This window comes from Halichoerus grypus, chromosome 6 (assembly GCF_964656455.1).
Source record: "Halichoerus grypus chromosome 6, mHalGry1.hap1.1, whole genome shotgun sequence".
Classification (NCBI taxonomy): Eukaryota; Metazoa; Chordata; class Mammalia; order Carnivora; family Phocidae; genus Halichoerus; species Halichoerus grypus.
In genome coordinates, this window is record NC_135717.1 from 17,424,085 (window position 1) to 17,447,277 (window position 23,193).

Below are 23,193 nucleotides of genomic sequence, written 5' to 3' on the forward strand. Positions count from 1 at the left end.
ATTTGGATCTCAACTCAAACGTCACTTCTTCAGAGGGCTGCCCTTCCTATCCAAAATAATCTTCCCATCTAACCAGTTACTTTAAAATCTTTATGGTGCTTATTACTATCTGAAATTATCTGTTTACTTGTTAATTTATGCCACTACAATAGAATATGAGTTCCTTGTGAAGTCAGGGACCATTTCTGTCTTATTCACTGATGTATTCAGTGCCGAGGACACTGCTGGTTCATAATAAAACCTTGGTAAATCAGTATTTGTGGAACAATGAGTGAATACTAGCTAATTATTATATGTTTATTTTGTACAAGGCACTGCCCTAAAAGCTTCACATATACTAAGTCATTTAACTCTCATACATCCTGTGAGGTAGGTGCTGTTATCGTCATTTTATAGTTGGAGAGAAAGCAGCACAGAGAGGTTAGGAAATTTGCCTAAATTCACACAAAGTGGCGGAGCCAAGATTTGAATCCAAAGTCTGATTCGAAGTTTGCTCTAAGCCTAGCTCCAAAACCTAGCAGCTCATCAGCGTTACGCGGGCGCTTTAAAAAAAAGTAAACTCCTGGCCTTGAAATTCTGACTCCGCAGGTGCTGAGTGATGCTCGGTATCTGCAAGTAACAAAACGTTGACAGTCGGTTTTCTCCAGGCTCCGCCCTGCCTGCCAAGGTTACGTCAGGCCGCCCCCGGCCCTGCGTGGCGCGAAGACCACTGGGAGTTGTAGTCGCCGGCATAGTTCGTCAGCGTCTCCCGGAAGTGACGTAGAGTTCCCATCTTCCCTCTTTTCGTCGTTGTAGCTACACGTTGTGACTGGCGAGCTCGGACGGTGTGTGTTTTTTGGGCCTTGTCCTTTGAGGGGACGCAGATCGGGGTACTAGCGGGGACGATGAGAGGTGGGGGTCGGGAGGTGGCGACCCTGGCCCCTTCTTGTCTGTGACTCCGGCTCTCCCGCAGGTCCGGCTGCGCCCGCCGCAGCCCCTCAGCGCCGTCGCCATGTCGCGGTTTTTCACCACTGGTTCGGACAGCGAGTCCGAGTCGTCTCTGTCGGGGGAGGAGCTCGTCACCAAACCCGTCGGGGGTAACTACGGCAAACAGTGAGTGGGGGGCCTGCGCCGTGGTGACTACTCGCGGAGTGCGCGGTTCAGCAGGCTCGGGAAGGCCGCGTAAGTGGGAGGGAATGGAGGTGGGGGCGACGACGAGGTTCGCAAGGATGCGGCGAGAGCGGGTTCTGAGGATTTCGAGAGTTTAAGGGATCAAAGCATTGTCGAAGGGACAACCTTCATGCTTCAGGGTGATGTGAATGTGGGAGTCCACCCGCTGGGTACAAGAGTCGGAAGAGATTTCCCACTGGCCAGGTCTGTTGCATCAGCTTCCTAATTGGCCTGCATGTCCACAGCCTCTGTACCGCTTCTCTTCCGCTCGGCATCGGACTCCGAAAGTCCTAGTTACTCTTACCACCAAAACATCTTGCTCACAAAAAAATCCAAAATGCTCAATTGGTATTTGAGAGCTGCTGGATGTGGCTCTGAAGCTCAGCTACCTGGTACTCCGGGCTGGCTCACCGTCATCTATTATTTTCATCTTTTTCTTTTTTTGTTTTTGTTTTGTTTTAAGATTTTATTTATTTATTTGACAGAGAGATAGAGAACACAAGCAGGCAGAGCAGCAGGCAGAGGGAGAGGGAGAAGCAGGCTCCCCGCTGAGCAGGGAGCCTGACATGGGGCTGGATCCCAGGATCATGGGATCATGACCTGAGCGGAAGGCAGTCGTTTAACCAACTGAGCCACCCAGGCGCCCCTATTATTTTTCTCTTTTTGATATTCACTTAAATACCCTTCCCCTGGGGCGCCTGGGTGGCTCAGTTGGTTAAGCGTCTGCCTTCGGCTCAGGTCATGATCCCAGGGTGCTGGGATCCAGCTCCACATCGGGCTCCCTGCTCATCGAGGAATCTGCTAATCCCTCTCCCTCCCCTGCTTGTGCCTGTGCTCGCTCTCTGTCAAATAAATAGATAAAATGTTAAAAACAAATAAATACTCTTCTCCTATTTCTGTAAATTAAAATTCTTTTCATTTTTTGAAACAGTGGAATGTTTCTCGAACTTCCTTCATACATGCCACTTGCACCTTTTCTATATTCCTGTGCTGCTGTTTTATAATATATGTAAATGTGCACATATGCCCACCCAAATATGATTTTATATTATTGCCACAATTGGAAAACCAACATCACTTACTCCAAAATACAAAATAATTGGAAAGTGAATAAAATGAAAAGAATGGAGATATGTTGCCATCTGAATGTTGTCTGTGGTCTGGTCTCTCCTTATTAAAGAAAAGTGCTAGTAATGGAGGTTTAAAGCCATGAGGACCTTCTCCTTGCCCTTGGCTTCTCACACCCTGGGAAACATTGCTTTCTGTGATCTAATTCAAGTACCACTTTCTTAAAGCCTTTTCCATTCATTCTAGCTGAAGTACCCTTTTTTCTTGGCTTTTTTCAGTATTTAGTTACTTGTGTTTTCATGTAATTAGTTTTCTGACCCAGTAAATAAATACCTGTGTTTATTTTTTAGAGGATGGAGATGGTCATCTTTGTGCAACAGTGTTTGACTAAAGGGCATACATGAAGTAGGCTTAGCTGATTGTGTTGTGTATGATGAGGTTTTGAAGAGGAAGTATCAAGTATGATGGCCTGAGTAATTCCATTCTTTTTGCTCCTCTGAGAAGGGAAATAGAGATCACTTAAAAAGACCGGAGCAAGGAAGGGAAGTTAACGGTCTCTTGTTTTTTCAAACAGGCCATTGTTGCTGAGTGAGGATGAAGAAGATACCAAGAGAGTTGTGCGAAGTGCCAAGGACAAGAGGTGAGGCCATGGGGAGGCCAGATGATGGGGAATCTCTGTAGCAGTGGTGGGTTTTCTGGTGTTGGTGGGCATGTCCAATGTGGTTTTGGGCTCCCAACCCAGGTTCGAGGAGCTGACCAACCTCATTCGGACCATCCGTAATGCCATGAAGATTCGGGATGTCACCAAATGCCTGGAAGAGTTTGAGCTCCTGGGAAAAGCATATGGGAAGGCTAAGAGCATTGTGGACAAGGAAGGTGTCCCCCGGTTCTATATCCGCATCTTGGCTGATCTGGAGGACTATCTTAATGAGGTGTGATTTCTGTGGGTGAGGGAGGATCCAGAGGGGATTTTGGACCTGGGGCCTGCTCCTAACCCACTTCCAGGAATCCTGTCTCCTCTTGTTGTACGTGTAGTACTTCCTGGAACCTGAGAAAAAGGGGGCCGAAGCAAAGAGAGGGACCTTTTTTGGCCAAGAATTTTAATCATACTTATTTTCATGTTGTTATTTGGGGTTTTTTTTTCTTTTGGTGGTGATGTACAAAGGATCTTTAAGAAAATAAGTTAACAGATACAGTTGGTAAGCAGTACAGATGGCGCACAGATAGCAGAACACATCATGTGCTGAAGCCTGGTGTTAGGAAATAATCCTAGTCTCACATCCCTGTTCTCTCTCTCTTCCCTCTGTTATCCTTTAGCTATGGGAAGATAAGGAAGGGAAGAAGAAGATGAACAAGAACAATGCCAAGGCCCTGAGCACCCTGCGCCAGAAGATTCGAAAATATAACAGAGATTTCGAGTCCCACATTACAAATTACAAGCAGGTGGGGATGCTAGAGGCAGACTTTCTCAGCTGTGGGGACAGTGACCCCCTGAGTGAGACAGAAGAGCATTTGCAAATGGAAGGCGTGCCTGGAGAAGGAATCGGGACACATGTCTCCAGGGTGGAGGGGGAGGATGGTGAGGATGGGGTGATGGTTGGCAGGCATCGTTAATTATTCTCATGTCTCCCTTGGTCAAGAACCCTGAGCAGTCTGCAGACGAAGACGCTGAGAAGAATGAGGAGGATTCAGAAGGTGAGGGGGGGGCCCTCACTGAAAGGGTTACAAGTCCACAGTTGGTTCCCTTGCCATGCTTTCTCGGTTGCCCCTCCGCCTTGCTCTTCATCACTCTGACTCTCTTCTCTCTCCTTCCGCCCCGCCCCAGGCTCTTCAGATGAGGATGAGGATGAGGATGGAGTCAGTGCTGCAGCTTTCCTGAAGAAGAAATCAGAAGCTCCTTCTGGAGAGAGTCGCAAGTTCCTCAAAAAGATGGAGGTCAGAGCCAGCGCGAGACTACGAAGGGCGATTTGCCTGCTGTGGACCATTCTCGGGTTCCTGGGGAGAAGACCCCTAGGCTTGGGAGGGGTGGGGTTTAGTGGAGTCTGGTTTGAGAACAGGCTTCGTCTTGGATTAGAGCACGGAGTGATCTGGAACCTGGAGCACTAGATTTGGGACCAGCGTCCACCCCTGGGGAGCTGTGTGTCCCTAGAGCAAGTCCACGCTTCTCTCTGGGTCTTGGTGGTCCAGTCCAGCTCTTCATATGCTGATTGATGAATATCCACTCTTGTTCTGCTCCTGAAAATCCCTGGAACCTAGGTCAGCAGGGAGAGCAGGGAGACCAGTCAGTCTCCCCATCTTTTTCCTGCTGATTCTCTTATTTCTCTAAGGATGATGATGAGGATTCGGAAGATTCAGAAGATGATGAAGACTGGGACACAGGTTCCACGTCTTCTGATTCCGACTCAGAGGAGGAAGAAGGGAAGCAGACGGTGCTGGCCTCACGATTCCTTAAAAAGTAAGAAAAGTAGTGGTGCCTCGGGCCACAGTGGGAAGCGTAGGAAGCCTGCAGTCATCTTGAAGGTGGTTGCTTCTTCTGTGGAGTGCTTTTAGGTTGTCCAGGCCAATGGAGGGATTTTGGGCAAGTGTGTTAGGTGACTGTGGTCACAAAGCTAATGTGTCCCAAGGATGGGATTCGAAGGCCCCAGAGTCGAACATTTAACTGTGAGATGACTCACTGCACGTGGGGTGTAAGTGTCTTCCTGGCACCAGCTGGCTGTGTGGTGTTGGACAGTCTGCTTGCTTTCTCCAGTCTTCTCCAGTCCTTCTCCGTCTGTAGAATGAGGGTTACTGGCCCCCGGCTCTGAGGAGAGCTGAGAGTGATTTCTAGGGCAGCAGCTCAGCCCAGGACCGCTGGCAGCGTGGCTACCCTCGTCACTCTCCCTGGGAACTTTGTAGTGTGTTAGCCAGTAGGCGGCAGCAAGCCTTCATGAGCTTTCCCGGGGCAGTGTGGGAGCCGGGGAGGGGTCTGACTTGGACTCCAGTTCCAACCCTTAGTCCTTTAGCAGCTGTCAGCTTTGCTAAGTTACTTAACCCTCATCGTAGGCTTCCGAGTCTTCCTCTGAAGTCAAGGTGATGCCCCTGTGTGCCCCGCGGGCCTCCAGTATCAGGCCCAGTGATAACAGTGCTGCTGCTTATGGGAGCAGTTGCTGTTGGGGGGTTGCTCTCTTGCTTTCAAAAATTGGGGTTGTGTTCTTCAGGAGGTAGTGAGTTCCCTGGCACTAGAGAGGACTAAACACAGGTGTTTTGTTGAAAAGCCTTTTTCATTCTGTGCTCCACTTGACTGGTCAAGCCCAGGAAGCATGTGTATCTGATGTATATTTATTTATAACGCTTCTTTTTTTTTTTTTTGAAGGTTTTATTTGTTTATTTGACAGAGAGACACAGTGAGAGAGGGAACACAAGCAGGGGGAGTGGGAGAGGGAGAAGCAGGCTTCCCGCGGAGCAGGGAGCCCGATGTGGGGCTCGATCCCAGGACTCTGGGACCATGACCTGAGCCGAAGGCAGACACTTAATGACTGAGCCACCCAGGCACTCCTATTTATAACGCTTCTGACGCCATATGTGTGTGTTTTTTTTTTTCTCATGCCTGCCGGTTCTCCAACTCTCTGGACACCAACATGATGTTCAACTCGCAGTTCAGTTCTGAAACAACCCAGAGTTACCGCAGACCCCACAGGTTAAGGGCTCAGTCCTACAAGACTGCCCGCACCTCAGAAGCCAGTGGCAAGTCCCAGGTTTGGCCCCTGTACTTCTGACCAACCAGCTATAAATTCAGAGTTTCCACAGCTCCCTCCTCAGTTTCAGTAATTTGCTAGAACAACCCATAGAACTTGGGAAAGCACTTTACTTGCAATTAGCCATTTATTTAAAAGGGCTTTAAAGGGTACAACTCAGCAACAGCCAAATGGAAGAGATGCACAGGACAGGGTATGGGAGAACAGGCACAGAGCTTCCATTCCCTTTCTGGGTGCACCACACTCCCAGCACCTCAGTGTGTTTACCAACCAGGAAGTTTCCAAACTTCGTCATTTAGGGATGTTTATGGAGTTTTATTACATAGGTATGACTAAGTCATTGCTCATTGACAATTAGTTTAATCTCCAGCCCTTACTCCCCTCCTAGTGGTTGTGGTGAGGCTGAAAGTTCCACACCTCTATAATCATACCATGGTCTTTCTGGCAACCAGTCCCCTCCCTTTCCCTGGGCAACCACTGATTTGCTTTCTATCGCTAGATAAGTTTGCCTTTTCTAGAATTTCATGTAAGTGGAATCACACAGTAGGTTACTTGATTGGGAGGGATTTGGCTTTTTTTACTCAGTAATTAAGATTAATCCTATCTTAATTACTTTCTTTCTCACTCACTTTTTTCTCCTTAAGCCATTTCTAGATTGTATTCTTTTTTTCCCCTCTTACTCAATTTGTTTCCCTCTACTGGTTTCGGAGTTACATGCTATCCTTTTAGAGATTATCCTTGATTTATATTTTTAGCCTGTGTGAAATTTTATTTTGTATACTTAATCAAAAAAAAAAAAAATCTAGGGGTGGCTGGGTGGCTCAGTCGTTAGGCGTCTGCCTTCGGCTCAAGTCATGATCCCAGGGTCCTGGGATCGAGCCCCGCATCGGGCTCCCTCCTTGGTAGGAAGCCTGCTTCTCCCTCTCCCACTCCCCCTGCTTGTGTTCCCTCTCTCGCTGTGTCTCTCTCTGTCAAATAAATGAATAAAATCTTAAAGAAAATCTAAAATTAGGTTGAGTTAAAATTCCAGTTGACAGAAGTTGAGTTAACCATGGGATCCTCAAAGGTCTTTGACTTGAGTTTGATTTTATGTCAACGAATAATTCAGAGACGCTATATTTTACTTGTGTCACAAGACCAGTTTTTAAGGGTGATTTCCAACCAAAACGAAAGCAAGATTTACATAAGGAAAAAGAACAAGGGGAGAGAAACCACAGATGGTATGGGAACAGTGAATTTTGATTGCACGTTTTTTTCTCATTAGCTATCTAAGCCAACCAGCATTGGTGTTAGTTGTTAATGGGTTTTCTAGAAGCATGACCGTCTGTTTCCATGTCTGCCAGGATCCTTTTTCAGTGTCTCCATATTAAATCAGTCTATACCCTTTTCCTCATCAGATTTTCTCAGCTTTTATTTTTTGGTTCAAACAAGCACATAAAGGAATGGGTTTAATCTCAAGAGCTTCCATCTCTTTTTGGTGTGCAGTAAGGCTGTCTAGCAACATTAAGGCCTCTGGACATTAGGTAGTAGGTTTGGGCAGAAAATACGAGGCCAGTCACAAATATTATAAGAAATATCAGAGTCTCTGTTCTATTTAATTTTTTAATCAGGATAAGCCCATCTATGGGAATGCTTTAAAGAATCAGTTTAGTGAACTTTTAAATCACATGGATTTTTTTCTCTTTTTTCAAGTGGCTTTTTTCTTTAGCACCCAAGCCTAGGGGAGGAGCAAAGGGAGAGGGAGAAGCAGACTCCCTGCTGAGCAGGGAGCCTGATGCGGGGCTCGATCACAGGATTCCAGGATCATGACCCTGAGCCAAAGGCAGTCGCTTAACTGACTGAGCCACCCAGGAGCCCCTCAAGTAGCTTTTTTCTTAATTGATATATTTTTCCAAAGTATCCAAGTGCAGTAAGATGTTATTCATTGAACATCTTTATTATAGTTTTGTCTGACTTTATTACAGTTTTTATTTAAATAAAATTATTTTATTTTAATTAATTCTTAGCTAAGGAAGTTATTAATGTGTGTTTGGGGCTAAAATGTTGATTTAACTTGCTATATGGACATTAGAGGTAATTTACAGATCACACGTTAATGTTTCCAAATTCGTAGTTGGGTAGGAATTCTTAAGTACAAACTGATGAAATCTACTGTCTTGGATTCCTTCTGATAAATTACTACGTTAGACTCTTAATCAAATGTTGAGTGTTGGTTCACCACCTTGGGTGTTCTGAGGGTGAAATCTGAAGCTGGCCCCTGTACATGGAGGGCAGGGAGAGACCAAAGAAAGAGGCAGATGTCTCTCCAGGTGGGCAGGTGGCGGGTTTCATAAGCAAGGGAACTGACAGGCGAGACTTGTCTTGGAAGGCGGCAAGGCTGGTACATCTTTGCACCCACCCACAAGAATCATACAAGTTTATATAGAGGCCTTAACAGGGTAGTGTCACATGTACAGTCCAGATGGTCTTAACACGTTACTCACAAGGCTGCATTCTTGAAACGGCCCCCAGAATGGGAATGGTGGGCAGAACGTATATCGCAAGGATGGAGAGAGGGTAAGAGGTCTCCCGTTGCCCATGGCCCGCTCAAGGGTCAGCCGACAGTTACGTCCTCTCGATGCCTTTCAACAGTGAACAATCATGATTTTTTTAAAACTTAATTAATATTTAACTTTGATACAGTGAGTAATCAAGATTTTTTTGAAACTTCGTTAATATTTAACTGTTGATAAGGTTGGCAGTGGAGAAAAAAGGCAAAAAAGATGAACTCGAGTAAAAGAAGGAAGACACATAATAAAACGTAAGTCTGTTGTCTCTATTATGAACCTTGATTAGAAGGTGTATTGGAGCAAGTTAGCTACGTCTGGTGGCAGGATTGGCCTGTGGAATTTCACAGAGATGCTGCCTACTTCTAAGAGTTACTGGCTTCTGAAGGCCTTTGTGTGTGTGTGTGTGTGTGTGTGAGAGAGAGAGAGAGAGAGAGAGAGCGAGAACCTCAGGATGAATCTGGTGGGACTGGATGTCCAAACTGTTAGGATCCTAAGCAAGAGTGTCTAGGGGCTCTAGATCAGTAGTTGTTGTTAAGAGGGTGTGGAATAATCCTTCTTCAGCGTAGTTTTAGGGCTAACTTCTGTTGGTGTCTCTTAATATCTTTTGTCTCTTGGCTACGTATTTAAATAGAAGTATATTTGGTGATGTCCTGTTGGGGAAGTGGCTTCCATCAATTCGATGTATAACTGAGAGCATAAACATTAGTTTTCTAATTTCTAACTAGATGTGAATACACCAAGGTATAATCTATCATAGGGGAGAGGTCAAGCCAAATTTTAGTCTTCCAATTAGAATTTCATAGGGTGAGAGTGGCACCTGGCTGTCTCAATCGGTGGAGCATGGAACTCTTTTTTTTTTTTTTTTTAAGATTTTATTTATTTATTTGACAGAGAGACAGCGAGAGAGGGAACACAAGCAGGGGGAGTGGGAAAGGGAGAAGCAGGCTTCCCGCCGAGCAGGGAGCCAGATGTGGGGCTCGATCCCAGGGCCCTGAGATCATGACCTGAGCCGAAGGCAGTCGCTTAACCAACTGAGCCACCCAGGCACCCTGGAGCATGGAACTCTTGATTTCGGGGTTGTGAGTTCGAGCCCCATGTTGGGTGTAGAGATTACTTAAAAATGAAATCTTTAGGGGCGTCTGGGTGGCTCAGTTGTTAAGCATCTGCCTTCGGCTCAGGTCATGATCCCAGGGTTCTGGGATCGAGCCCCGCATCGGTCTCCCTGCTCCGCAGGAAGCCTGCTTCTCCCTCTCCCACTCCCCCTGCTTGTGTTCCCTCTCTCGCTGCATCTCTTTCTGTCAAATAAAATCTTAAAAAAAAAAAAAAAATGAGATCTTTAAAAAAAAAAAGGAATTTCATAGGTTGAGAGTTCATTGTGTTTTTGAAGTAAGAATCCCAATATCCTTAGGGCTAGGAGTAAAATTTTAGGCCCGGAAAGATTAAGTTCTTTTGAAATTTAAGCAGCATTGATTTTAAAAATAGCATTAGGTTTTTTGATCTTTTCAGAGCTTTAGGGATATGACCAAGAGGTTTCAGTTTAGTTAAACATACTTAGTGTGTTTGCAAAGGATTTTACCTATAAAGTGAGCTTTTGAGTGTTGCTGTAGTACAGGGAGAAAACCCGCAAGCTGTCGAGTTCTGGCATACATCATTTGGCAAGCGGAAAAGTGATCCAGCTGGCAAATTTATAAATTATTACTAAAACATATTCAGACCTTTTAAGCAGTTAAAATGAAATTTATTTGTAGATATTTAAATGGCAATTGATGAGAATTATAATTTGAGTATCTGTTGAGTCTGGAAAGATTTGTTCATCAGTATCTATGTAAAGTTTGAGATAATTTGTTTCTGTTGTTGAGTTTGTATTTCATTATATAGTATTAAAGTTTGGAGATGGTTTCAGACACCAAGTGGCCTGAGACCACTTTGGGATTGCCAGTGATCTTTTTGCTTTTGTAGGGGAATTTTGTTGTCTTGAACAATTGTTTTTTATTTTTATTTTTATTTATTTATTTTTTTAAGATTTTTATTTATTAGAGAGAGTACAAGCAGGGGAAGTGGCAGGCAGAGGGAGAGGGAGAAGCAGGCTCCCCACTGAGCAGGGACCCCGACGCGGGACCCAATCCCAGGACCCTGGGATCATGACCTTAGCCGAAGGCAGATGCTTAACCGACTGAGCCACCCAGGGGCCCCGAACAATTGTTGTTGTTTTTTTATTTTAAGATTTTTTTTATTTATTTGACAGAGACACAGCAAGAGAGGGAACACAAGCAGGGGGAGTGGGAGAGGGAGAAGCAGGCCTCCCACCGAACAGGGAGCCCGATGTGGGGCTCGATCCCAGGACCCTGGGACCATGACCTGAGCCGAAGGCAGACGCTTAACGACTGAGCCACCCAGGCGCCCCCAAACAATTGTTTTTTAAATTTAGTTTAATTCTCATAAGCGTGGAGCAGTCTGGGAACAGCAAATTTTTTTACGCTAATTTCAAACTGATAGTTGGTGGCTGGTGAAAAGATTAGATAGAGCAACTAGTATTAAAGAGCAACTGTGAGAACAACTGTGTCTCTTACGGATATAGTTTTCTCTGGAAAACGTGGGAGGTTAGCTGTGGGGCAACATGGCAGGCTGTTTCTGTGTTCACGGTGGCTGGGTTGGCCCCTCTACCATATTAGGCCAGGCCCCGTTTTTCCCTTCAGAAGGTTTTCTTAGTGGGTGTGATATGGTGACAGGCCTTGGTTAGTAGTCTGGCAGATTCACATGCTTGATAGTCCTTGCTTTGGTTATGGTTATGGTTAACTTTAGTTCACTCTCGTAGAATATAATTTGAACCCAGGGCTTGATGGAGAAAAAGAGAAGTTCGTGGGAAGAAGAAGCCTTAGAGGTGGAGTGGGGACTGGTCTTTCATGTTCTCCCATGTCTCCTGGCAGGGCCCCCACCACAGAGGAGGACAAGAAGGCGGCTGAGAAGAAACGGGAGGACAAAGCCAAGAAGAAGCACGATAGGAAATCTAAGCGCCTGGATGAGGAGGAGGAAGACAACGAAGGCGGGGAGTGGGAAAGGGTCCGGGGTGGAGTGCCCCTCGTTAAGGTGAGGGCTTTAGTGTTTCGTGTTTTTTTGGTTTTTGGGTTTTTTGTTTTTGTTTTTTTTAAGGTTTATTTATTTATTTGAGAGAGCATGTGCACATGCTTGAGTGGGGAAAGGGGCACAGGGAGAGAATCTTCAAGCAGACTCCTTGCTGAGCATGGAGCCCAGTGCGGGGCTCGATTCCATGACCCATGAGATCATGACCTGAGCCAAAACCAAGAGCCACACATTTAAATGACTGAGCCACCCAGGTGCCCTGGGCTTTAGTATTAAAATGAATTGGGAAACCATTTGGGAGAGCATACAGGTGCCCCCCTGGTTGGCTTGGGAGAAAAGTTAGGGTAAGAATGGGTTTATATCAGCTTGCACATGATAGGACATGTGTTGCCCAGGAGAAGCCAAAAATGTTTGCCAAGGGAACCGAGATCACCCACGCTGTTGTCATCAAGAAACTGAATGAGATCCTACAGGCACGAGGCAAGAAGGGAACGGATCGGTAAGATTCATGGGCCTGGACTGTGAGATTACAGGGTGAATGCTCTCTTTCTCTAAAACATGGATGGAGGTTGGTGGGGAAATAGCACTGTTTGGAAAGATCCGTGTGTGGCTATAGTTAAAGGACTGGTATACTTGGAACATACTAGTCAAAAATTTTCTGCTCTTTACTCTCCCTTTGATCTTAAACCAGTCACTTAAACTTTGGGGATTATTTTCTCGTCTGCAGAATGGGAATACTCACGTTCTTTAATTATTTGGTAACTGAAGAGGATGGCAGATTGTTAGCATTATTGCTGCTTCTGTTTGGAATTTATAGAGAAGCAAGTACGCAGGTGGTGAGGATAGGAGGGTAATGGGAATGACGCTGCCTTGCTTGCCTGAAGAGGGCACACTGTGACAGGATGAGGTTTTTTGATTTGTCTCTGTTACCTCACCCCCTTCTGTTCCCCTCCAGGGCAGCCCAGATTGAACTGCTGCAGCTGCTGGTTCAGATTGCATCTGAAAACAACCTGGGGGAGGGTGTTATAGTCAAGATCAAGTTCAATATCATCGCCTCTCTTTATGACTACAACCCGAACCTGGCCACGTACATGAAGGTGAGGGCAATGAAGAGGAGCATCCTAGAGCTGAACTAGTGGTTTGGTCGGGGGGGGGGGGGGGGCGGGTTGCCTAATGTCTTAAAACTTGAGGATAGTGGGAGCAGTCTTGGTAGTTGAAGGCCCCATGGATTCCTGGTGAAGGGGCTCTTGGGAGGCCTCTGCTTCTTCCACCTTCATGCCTCTCACTGCCATCTGTTCTCTTGACAGCCTGAGATGTGGCAGAAGTGCCTGGACTGCATCAATGAGCTGATGGACATCCTGTTTGCAAACCCCAACATCTTTGTTGGAGAGAACATTCTGGAGGAGAGTGAGAACCTGCACAATGTTGACCAGGTAAAGAGAGAAATTGGAGGTGTGTGTTGTTTGCTTGTGAAGGCTCAGTGGAGACAGAAGGGTCAAAGCCTGGCACTGAGATCTGGGCTAATTTGTTTGCTCTTCCTTTGCCTTCTTGTCCAGCCACTTCGTGTCCGTGGCTGTATCCTAACCCTGGTGGAACGAATGGATGAAGAATTTACCAAAATAATGCAAAATACTGATCCTCACTCTCAAGGTAAGCTTGGGCAAGCATGGGCATCAGTGAGAGGGAAGGTGCAGGGAATAAAACTAAGGGTTTTATTAAGAAAGTGTCTGGGGAGCGAGCCCTTCCCTTACCCCAGAATTCACACAGAGGGCCTGGGAAGATGCTAGGCCCCACTGCTATAGCTTCAGATTCAATAGGTCGGGGTGGGGGGTGTCCTCCAAATTTTGCGTTTCTTACATATTGCCAGGTGATACTGCTATCTAGGGACTATACTTTGAGAATCATTGGGGTCTGGCGTCAGTCCACTTTCTTGTTTGGCTTGGATCAGAGGCATTTGGGTTGGGGAAAGTGCAAGACATTTACTCAGTGAAATATGAATGCCCACATGTACCCACTGAGTCAGGGGTGTAGTGATGAACGAGGCAGCCAGAGGCCTTTCATGCTCATGGAGCTTACATTTCAGTGCTGGAGAAAGGCATTTCAATGAGTTAATAAAATGCAATTGTAGAAATTTAAATAGGGACAGGGACCTGTGTTAGTGAGAGAGAGGGTGGCCGCCGTAGATAATGGTTGAAGAAAGCATCTTAAGGCGTAAGGTGGGGGCCGTTTAAGGTAAGATCCAAATGAGGAGGAGGAGTTAATCGGGAGGAAGCAGCAGAAGAGCACACCCAGAGGAACAGAAGTGTGAGTGTGCGGGGAGGGGATGGTGTTTTCAGGGCACAGTGAGGAGACTGCTGATGGGTGCAAAAAAAACCTAGAGGTAGCTGGATTGATGGGGGACAGATAACAGGGAAAGCCCGGCGCCCGGCTGAGCGGAGGGGGGCTCTCCCTGCCAGAGTACGTGGAGCACCTGAAGGACGAGGCGCAGGTGTGTGCAATCATCGAGCGTGTGCAGCGCTACCTGGAGGAGAAGGGCACCACCGAGGAGATCTGTCGCGTCTACTTGAGGCGCATCCTCCACACCTACTACAAGTTTGATTACAAGGCCCACCAGCGGCAGCTCACCCCCCCTGAGGGCTCCTCGAAGGTGAGTCTTCGCAGCCACGTCGCGGGGGAGAGGGAGGTGTCTGTCTGGATGTAACGGCAAATCCGTTCCCTGGGAATTCTCTGAGGCGGAGCAGGGAGGGCCGGGCACGAGGCTGGACAGAGTCTCACCTTTGGTTGCTGAAGCCTGAGCCGTCTCTGCCGGATCTTCTCCTAACGACATCCTGCCCCACCCTCCCCAGTCTGAGCAAGACCAGGCAGAGAACGAGGGTGAGGACTCGGCTGTGCTGATGGAGAGGCTGTGCAAGTACATCTACGCCAAGGACCGCACAGACCGCATCCGCACGTGCGCCATCCTCTGCCACATCTACCACCATGCCCTGCACTCCCGCTGGTACCAGGCGCGGGACCTCATGCTCATGAGCCACCTGCAAGACAACATTCAGCACGCAGACCCGCCAGTACAGGTAGGATGGGAAGGAGGCGCTCTGGCCCCTGTCCTTGGGGCAGGATGGCTCAACCACGTTAGCTACCTATCTGGCTGGTCCTTCCCACATGCTGACATTCTCTGATCCTCCTGCCCATTCCCATGTTGTGGCCTGTTCTGACAGCACTAGAGGCCTCTGGGATGGAGATTTGGGTTCAGCTAACGCTTACGATCCCTATTATGTGTCTAGTTGAGAGCATTAGGAGATCTCTTATTTTAAAAAGTGAGAAAAACCTTAAGTCCTTAAACTAAGGAAAGACAGGACCCAGATGCAGTGTGGTGTGTTGGGACAGGACAGTGGGACCGCTGACTGCGTGTGGCAGTGCCGTGGGGGACATTGACATACAGGAGCATTGCAGCTGTGTTTAAGCGCAGGTCCTGTAAATGTGTTTAAAACAATGAAGCAATCTTGAAGTGTAGAACAGTGCACATTGTGAACCTGCAAACCTGAGGCGAACCCATGTGATGGTGGTTTTCAAATAGCATTCCCATTTGTCCTTTCTTATTCCAGTGCGTGGATTTATCTCAAGCTCTTGATCTGTGTTCCTCTTGATAGACTCCTGGTCTGTTTCCAGTGTGGGGCTATCATAAAGAAGCTATCAGGAACATTTTTAAGCCTTTGTGTGGCTGTACATTTTCTCTTGGGTAAATAGTTAAGAGTAGAATTTGCTGTATCAAAGTGTAGATGTGTGTCCAGTTTCATAAGAAACCCAAAAGTGGTTACACCACTTTACACTCCTACCAGAATGTGTGCGTATTATACTCCTCGTTGATATATGGCACTGTTTATCTGTTTAATTTAAGCCATGTTGGTGGTTGTTTAATGGTGTCTCGTTATGGTGTTGGTTCCTAGTTCCCTGGTAACCCCTGAAGTTGACCACTTTTCATTGGGTACCAGGCCTTTGTCAAACGAATGTTTTCCAGATATTTTCTTCCTGTGTGTATTCTACCTATTCATTTTTAATAGCATGTCTTGTGGTGTAGTCTAACAGTTTTTTCTTTTATGCTTATTATTTTTGGGGTCCTGTATAAAGAAACCTTCACGATTAACAAAGATACTTTTTTTTTTTTAACCTCTTTTTTTTTTTTTTAAAGTTCTTAAAGGTTTTAGCTTTCACATTTAGATGGTATGAAGTCAGGGTCAAAGACATTCTTTCCCCATCATACTGTTTTGGTGCCTTTGTGGAAAACCGCATGAAAAAGCCCATATGGCCTCATAATTGTAAGTGTGTTTTTGTTCTATTTCATTCATTCATCTCTGCCTGTAAATAAGTTTTAAAGTCAGGTAGTATGAGTCTTTCCATTTTGGTCTTTTTTAAGAACACTTTGGATATTCTGTAATCTTTGCATTTCCACATAAATTTTGGAATTCTATTGTCAATTTCTACAAAAATGCCTCCTGGAATTCTGTGGAATCTATAAATCAATTTTGAGAAAATTGACATCTTAATAACAACATTGAACCTTTCAGTCTTATACCTTATCTCTTTGTGTAATTTCTGTCTGCGGCGTTTTATGATTTTCCCTGTAGAAGTACTGCACGTCTCTTAAGAAATTACTCCTGAAGTGGCTCCTGGGTGGCTCAGTTGGTTAAGCTTCTGACTCTTGATTCCGGCTCAGGTCATGATCTCCGGGTCGAGAGATCGAGCCCTGCACTGGGTTCCATGCTGGGCATGAAGCCTGCTTAAAATTCTGTCTCCCTCTCCCACTACCCCCCTCTCCCCCTCCACACCCCCCCCCCCCGCCATGCTTTCTCTCTCTCCCTCTCTAAAAAAAAAGAAGAAATTATTCCTGAATATTATGAGTTTTAATGCTATTGTAAATGTAATTTTTTTATTTCATTTTCCAATTGTTAATTAACTACTGGTATATAAAAATACAGTTCGTTTTTGTATTTTGGTCTTAAATGCATCTGTTTTGCTAAATTTACTTATTTGGTTTAATAGTCTATTCACTTGTTTGTTTAGCTTTTCTGCCAAAATAATCATGTCATCTGCATGTAGATAGTTTTATTATTATACCAGTCTTTATGACTTTACTTTTTCCTTTTTTTTTTTACTTTAAAAGATTTTATTTATTTGTTTATTAGAGGTAGGGGGAGAGGATGAGCGGGAGAGAGGGGCAGAGGGAGAGGGAGAAAGAAACAGACAGGGAGCCCAGGACCCCGGGATCATGACCTGAGCCAAAGGCAGATGCTTAACCAATTGAGCCACCCAGGTGCTCCTCCTTTTTTCTCTCTTTCTTGCCATATTGCAATAACTTAGATATCCAGTACTTAGTGCTGCATAGAAGTAGTGAGAGCAAACACCTCGCCTTGTCCCCAGTCTTAGGGAAGCGGTCAACGTTTTACCCGCTGAGTATAACGTTAGCTGTAGTATTTTTGTAGATGCACTTTCTCAGATTGACGAAGTTCTCTTCTGATCCTAGTTGAGAATTTTTGTCCTATATAGATGGTTGAATTTTGTCAAGAGCTTTTTCTGCATCTACTGATATGATGCAGTTACTACTTTATTGTGTTCATATGATGAGTAACTGTGATTTTAGATTTTTGTATCAGCTTTTCATTGCAGAGATGTGGCCTATTTGATCATGATCTATTATCTCTTTTATATATGGCTGGATTGTGTGTGCTAATACTTTTTCAGGCTCTTTGCATCTGTGTTCAGGACTGGTACTGATCTATATACTTTTATTATCATCGATAAAGACTTTATCTGCACCCCCCCCCACCCAGAATCTATACAACTTAAAATCTTCCCCTATCTTAATTAGTGGCAAGTCCATATTTTCAGTTGCCTAGGCCAGAAATCTCGGAGTCAGACTCGATTTTTGTTTTTCTTTCACATCCCTCGGATGTCTGATTCCCCTGCCACTTGTATTCAGAGTCCACACCTGACTGCTTATCACTTCCACTGTTGCCCTCTGGTCGGAGCCACCATCTCTTCCTGGTCTCTGCTTCTGCCTTTCTTTTCCTTCAGGCTGTTCCTAATGCAGCAGCCAGGGTTAACCCTGGTAAGTCAGATTATATCACTTATTTTCTCAAAAGCGTCCCATGGTTTCCCATTTTAAAAACATTAATGTGGGGGCGCCTGGGTGGCTCAGTCGTTAAGCGTCTGCCTTCGGCTCAGGTCATGATCCCAGGGTCCTGGGATTGAGCCCCACATCGGACTCCCTGCTCCGCGGGAGGCCTGCTTCTCCCTCTCCCACTCCCCCTGCTTGTGTTCCCTCTCTGGCTGTCTTTCTCTCTGTCAAATAAATAAAACCTTTAAAAAAAAAAAACACATTAATGTGGCCTGTGGGCCATGTGCTTGCCTGTCCAGTTTATGCTCACATCTTTACAGTTCCAGCCATATAGCTCTCCTGGTTCCTTGAGTACACCTCGTACAGTTCTTCCACAGGGGCCTTCTTGCATTGACTTTTCCTTTTTTCTAGAATACTCTTCCAGATATCTGCATGACTTGGTCTCTTTTTTTCTGTCAGGTTTTTATTTAAACATTCCCTTCAAAATGAGGCCTTCCCTAGTTATCCTATATAAAATTGGGAGTTCCTACCACCACCACATGGCTCCCTTCTTAACTCCCTCCTGTGTTTTATTTTTCTCCTTGGCCTGAGTACCCATCTGCATATTGTGGTTATTTTGTTCTCCATCCCCTTATCCCTAGAACGTAAGCTCCGTGGAAGGATGGGGACTTGTCTGTTTTGTTCTCTGTTCCAGTACATAGCCTAGTGCTTAGCACCTCGGAGGTGCTCAGCGTAGATTTGTTGACCGGATGAACAGCTTGCCTTGTGGTTGTAACTTCTGAGTGCGTTACCCTTCATTCCCAGATCCTGTACAACCGCACCATGGTGCAGCTGGGCATCTGTGCTTTCCGCCAAGGCCTGACCAAAGATGCGCACAATGCCCTGCTGGACATTCAGTCCAGCGGCCGGGCCAAGGAACTTCTGGGCCAGGGGCTGCTGCTGCGCAGCCTGCAGGAGCGCAACCAGGAGCAGGAGAAGGTGGAGCGGCGCCGGCAGGTGCCCTTCCACCTGCATATCAACCTGGAGCTGCTGGAGTGTGTTTATCTGGTGTCTGCCATGCTCCTGGAGATCCCTTACATGGCTGCCCACGAGAGTGATGCCCGCCGACGCATGATCAGCAAGCAGTTCCATCACCAGCTGCGGGTGGGCGAGCGACAGCCCCTGCTGGGTGAGTGTGGGGCTCTGCAGGGCAGCAAACTTGCTCATTCGTCCCTTGATGCCTTTTTTAAGATTTTATTTACTTATTTGAGGGAGAGGGAGAAGCAGGCCTCCCGCCGAGCAGGGAGCCCGATGTGGGACTCAATCCCAGGACCCTGGGATCATGACCTGAGCCGAAGGCGGATGCTTAACTGACTGAGCCGCCCAGGTGCCCAGAAGCTTTATTTTATTTTAATTGCAAAATTGAAAAAGTCTGTATCTCCAGCATCGCTTAGGGCTCTCTGGCTCACTGCAGTCCCTGCCTCTCTATGACTGCCTAGGACCAAAAGGCAGTTTCTAGTTCAGGTCTGTGCTACTGTTGGTTTTGTAGAGAAATAGTCTTTGAATCTCTAACTTTGCCTCTTTTATTTTTTTATTATTTTTTTAAGATTTTATTTATTTACTTGTCACAGAGAGAGAGTGCACAAGCAGGGGGAGCGGCGACAGGCAGAAGGAGAACCAGGCTCCCTGCTGAGCAAGGTGCCCGATGCAGGACTCGATCCCAGGACCCTGAGATCATGACCTGAGCCAAAGGCAGACGCTTAACGGACTGAGCCACCCAGGCGTCCCTAACTTTGCCTTTTTTAAAAGTGACAAAGTAGAAGCTGATCAGAAGGGTTGTGTTCTCTTCCTTATACTTAGCCTCATTCATACATTTCTCTTTGGGCTGATCTGTTACACCTTTGAGCTTGCTCCCTATGGTAGGGTCTGCTGTGTCATGTTTCTTTACACCTGCATCCATTCCAGTCATAGTGGTTTTGCACTTTTGTTGTCTACTCTGAATTCCAGTTACTCTTGTTTGCTATGTTTTCTTCTCCTGGGTTGTCTTTAAAGAAAAATACGCTGAAGCAGTGATAATACAGATATGGTTAAATCATGAAGGTGGTATAAGAAGGAATGATGTTTGGCAGATACAGTTCCAATTGAGATATTAGAAATTTTTTTAGGTCAGGGCACCTGGATGCCTCAGTTGGTTAAGTGTCCCAACTCTTGATCTTAGCTCAGGTCTTGATCTCAGGGTCCTGAGTTCAGCCCCCATGTTGGGCTCCATGCTGGGTGTGGAGCCTACTTAAAAAAAAGAAGGAAGAAAAAATTTGTTTAGGTCAGGAAATCTCCTAAGAATCTGACAACAGCTATGTACCTTTTCCTAGGGAAATGTATATGAGGATAGACACAATAATTTGCCAACATTTTCAAGGGGCTCACCAATCCCCTGAAGCATGCCATAGACTGATTTAGTTTATATAAATATAGTTTGATATTAAGTGATTTATAGAATCATATAGCTGTTTAATGGAGAGCTGGGAGAGTCCCAGTCTGGTTATTTGCTCTCCTGTCCCATGTTCTTCCTTGAGCGGTGCCTGAGGCAGGAGCCATGGTCCCAAGCTTCCCCTGGGCCCTGCCTCATTCCCAACCTTTCAGGTCCCCCTGAGTCAATGAGGGAACACGTGGTTGCTGCCTCCAAGGCTATGAAGATGGGCGACTGGAAGACCTGCCACAGTTTTATCATCAATGAAAAGATGAATGGCAAAGTGTGGGACCTTTTCCCTGAGGCCGACAAAGTCCGAACCATGCTGGTTAGGTGAGCAAAAAGGAGAGCCATGGTGGGCGGGGAACAAAAGACTGGTTGGTCTCCTTCCCTGAAGATCGCTCCCCTTTTCTCCCTTCTCTGCACAGGAAGATTCAGGAAGAGTCACTGCGGACCTACCTCTTCACCTACAGCAGCGTCTATGACTCCATCAGGTAGGATGGGCCCTGGGATGGCAGAGGGGCCCCAGCTTCGTGGTCCAGGCTCCTGATTGCTCCCTGCTCTCTGCCTTCTTTCTCCCCAGCATGGAGACTCTGTCTGACATGTTTGAACTGGACCTGCCCACTGTGCACTCCATCATCAGCAAGATGATCATTAACGAGGAGTTGATGGTAAGGGCCAGGGTGGAAAATGGGCAGGTGGAGTCATGGGGAGCTTGGAGCGGAGACCTGTGTCATGTCCGTTCTCTGCCTCGCTCCCGTCAGGCCTCCCTGGACCAGCCGACGCAGACGGTGGTGATGCACCGCACCGAACCCACCGCCCAGCAGAACCTGGCCCTGCAGCTGGCGGAGAAGCTGGGCAGCCTGGTGGAAAATAATGAGCGGGTGTTCGACCACAAGCAGGGCACCTACGGTGGCTACTTCCGAGGTCAGTGATTCTGGCTCTCTGTTCTCCCGGGGTCTTGGCCCCCTTCCCACCTCTGCACTGTCATTCATGTCCTCCTCCCCTCTACTCCCCCCGCAGACCAGAAGGACGGCTACCGCAAGAACGAGGGCTACATGCGCCGGGGCGGCTACCGCCAGCAGCAGTCTCAGACAGCCTACTGATGGCCTCGCTGCTGTGCCTCCGGCCCAGGCCCTTCAGCCTCAGTCGTAGAGCACACCCCGAGTTATTAAAGTTCTATGTAGTGTTGTTGCAGTGCCTGCTTGTCTGCATGTTGCCACAGAGCTGGGTTGGACACATTCATTTGCTGATTATGTTTCTGAGCTTCTGCCACATGATAGGCACAAGGCTCAGGATGCAGAGATGACTCATATGTATCCCTGACTTGAGAGAGTCTGCTGCTCTTTGACATTGGACAGAAAATTGTAATACCATGTGATAAGTTCTACCAGGGGTTTGGAAGGTTTGCAAGGTGTTGAATAGGATGTGACTCCAGAGCATAACTAGCAGGGAAGCATAACGGAGGCAGCAGCGATGGTTGGACCTTGAGGGGGGTTTGGGTGGTGGTTCTCCAGGCAGGCGAAGGGGAGACTTAGTGTCGACCTGTGGGAAGTATGGTCCTTGGACCAGTGTGATCTGCAGTTAACCTGGACCTGAGAAAGACAAGCATCATGATTAAGAGTCAGCACTGAGAAACACGCCACCCCTGTGACATCTAAACGTGTGATCGTATTTCTTACTTGTATTGTGTTTCCAAAAGTATTGATCCGCAGGAAATTGGCGAATTTTTGTAAATGATCCTCCACCACATTTGAGAAGCATGGATGTAGGCAAAGGAGAAAGAGCAAGTGCAAAGGATTGGAGGAGTGACAGAGTAATGTGCTTGCTATAAAGTGTGTGGAGCACGGGCAGGAGGTAGGATGGGGCCCCCTCATGGAGACTAAATGCTTTGGACTTTTGAAAACAAAATACACAAATGGATCCAGTTTTGAGAAGAGTAATGGAGCAGCATTGTAGACTATGGGATTGGAGGCCAGAGAGCCAACCAGAAAATAAAAAGCATCTAGAGCCAGGGTGGTTAGGATCTGAGCTGAGGGGGGTCAAAGAGGGATGTACGGAACAAGCTGGGGTGTCTGCAACCAGTTGAATGTGGAGGTAGTAGGAGTCAAGAACAAAAGGTTCTCCTGACTGGGAATAAATAGCTATAATAAGGCTATTAACAAGATATACTTGGGATAGTCTTTGTGTTCAGGAACATACAAACAGCTGGGTATGTAAGGTGGACCGAGAGTGTGGTTAGATTTTAAAATGTTGAGTTGAGACACATTTGGGACATAAGCGAGGCAGCTGGAGATTAAGAGTTTGGATTGCATATATGTTAAGCTGCTATAACAAGGGGATTCCAAAACAGCGATGCAAACGAAGTAGTTTACTTCTCATGGGACAGTACAGAGGTAGGGGAGCGCTCCAGGCTTGGGGTTAAACCAACTGTGTTCCACAAGATCATCTAGGAACCCAGGGGTCCCACTGTCTTACTGCTCCACCGTCCCCTGGGTGGTGGTTCTCATCTACATGCTGAAAGCTGGCGCACCAGCCCCACGTCCTTGTGAAGCCCATTGGAGGGGGAAGCGGAAGTGGGGGGCCTGGAAACTGCCCTGATCCTGTTGGCTAGAACTTAAGTCTCATATTCTTCCTATCCTGTGGGGAAAACTGAAATACCTGTAGCTGGATGGTTGTGTGTTCATTCAAACCTGGGGAGTTCTCTTACTAAAAGAAGGGGCGAGTGGACACTGGGAAACAATTATTAGTCTATCATGGAAAAAGAATGGGAGATTTCGAAGTGAGTGGTTTATAAATGCTTGTCAGAGGTATAATGGGTAACGTTTGTCAGAGCCAACATGATCGGCCGCTTGTGTGCTGGTGTTTTACATGCCTCACTTCATTGAATTCTCTTAGAAAATTTCTATTATTTCCATTTTACAGATGGGGAAACTGAGGGCCAAAACAGGTGAAGTGATTTGCCGGAGATCACATAACTGGGAAGTGAGGGAAATAGATGCACAACAAGGTAGCCTGATTCTGTGAGCCTGGCTTTTAACCATTAGTGCTAAT

General features: G+C 46.5%; 1 protein-coding gene across 1 annotated transcript; it reads left to right on the forward strand.

Moving 5' to 3' along the window:
• Positions 1 to 733: 733 nt before the first annotated feature.
• LOC118519343 (eukaryotic translation initiation factor 3 subunit C) lies at positions 734 to 21,330 on the forward strand. The gene is made up of 21 exons (XM_036066750.2): positions 734 to 824; positions 953 to 1,092; positions 2,792 to 2,857; positions 2,960 to 3,149; positions 3,535 to 3,660; positions 3,858 to 3,912; positions 4,043 to 4,152; positions 4,545 to 4,672; positions 11,428 to 11,587; positions 11,977 to 12,080; positions 12,537 to 12,678; positions 12,889 to 13,014; positions 13,138 to 13,231; positions 14,038 to 14,228; positions 14,428 to 14,652; positions 18,498 to 18,861; positions 20,313 to 20,472; positions 20,568 to 20,633; positions 20,723 to 20,810; positions 20,904 to 21,066; positions 21,163 to 21,330. Exons 2-21 carry the CDS (start codon positions 992 to 994, stop codon positions 21,243 to 21,245), a joined length of 2,742 nt encoding a protein of 913 aa, XP_035922643.1. The 5' UTR covers positions 734 to 824; positions 953 to 991; the 3' UTR covers positions 21,246 to 21,330.
• The last annotated feature ends 1,863 nt before the right edge of the window (positions 21,331 to 23,193 follow it).

Bases quoted from the DNA above. Each gene is read 5' to 3' on its own strand.
- LOC118519343 (XM_036066750.2), top strand. From the start codon at position 992: ATGTCGCGGTTTTTCACCACTGGTTCGGACAGCGAGTCCGAGTCGTCT. The intron at 12,679-12,888 runs GTGAGGGCAATG...TTCTCTTGACAG, and splicing joins ACCTGGCCACGTACATGAAG to CCTGAGATGTGGCAGAAGTG. The intron at 13,015-13,137 runs GTAAAGAGAGAA...CTTCTTGTCCAG, and splicing joins ACCTGCACAATGTTGACCAG to CCACTTCGTGTCCGTGGCTG.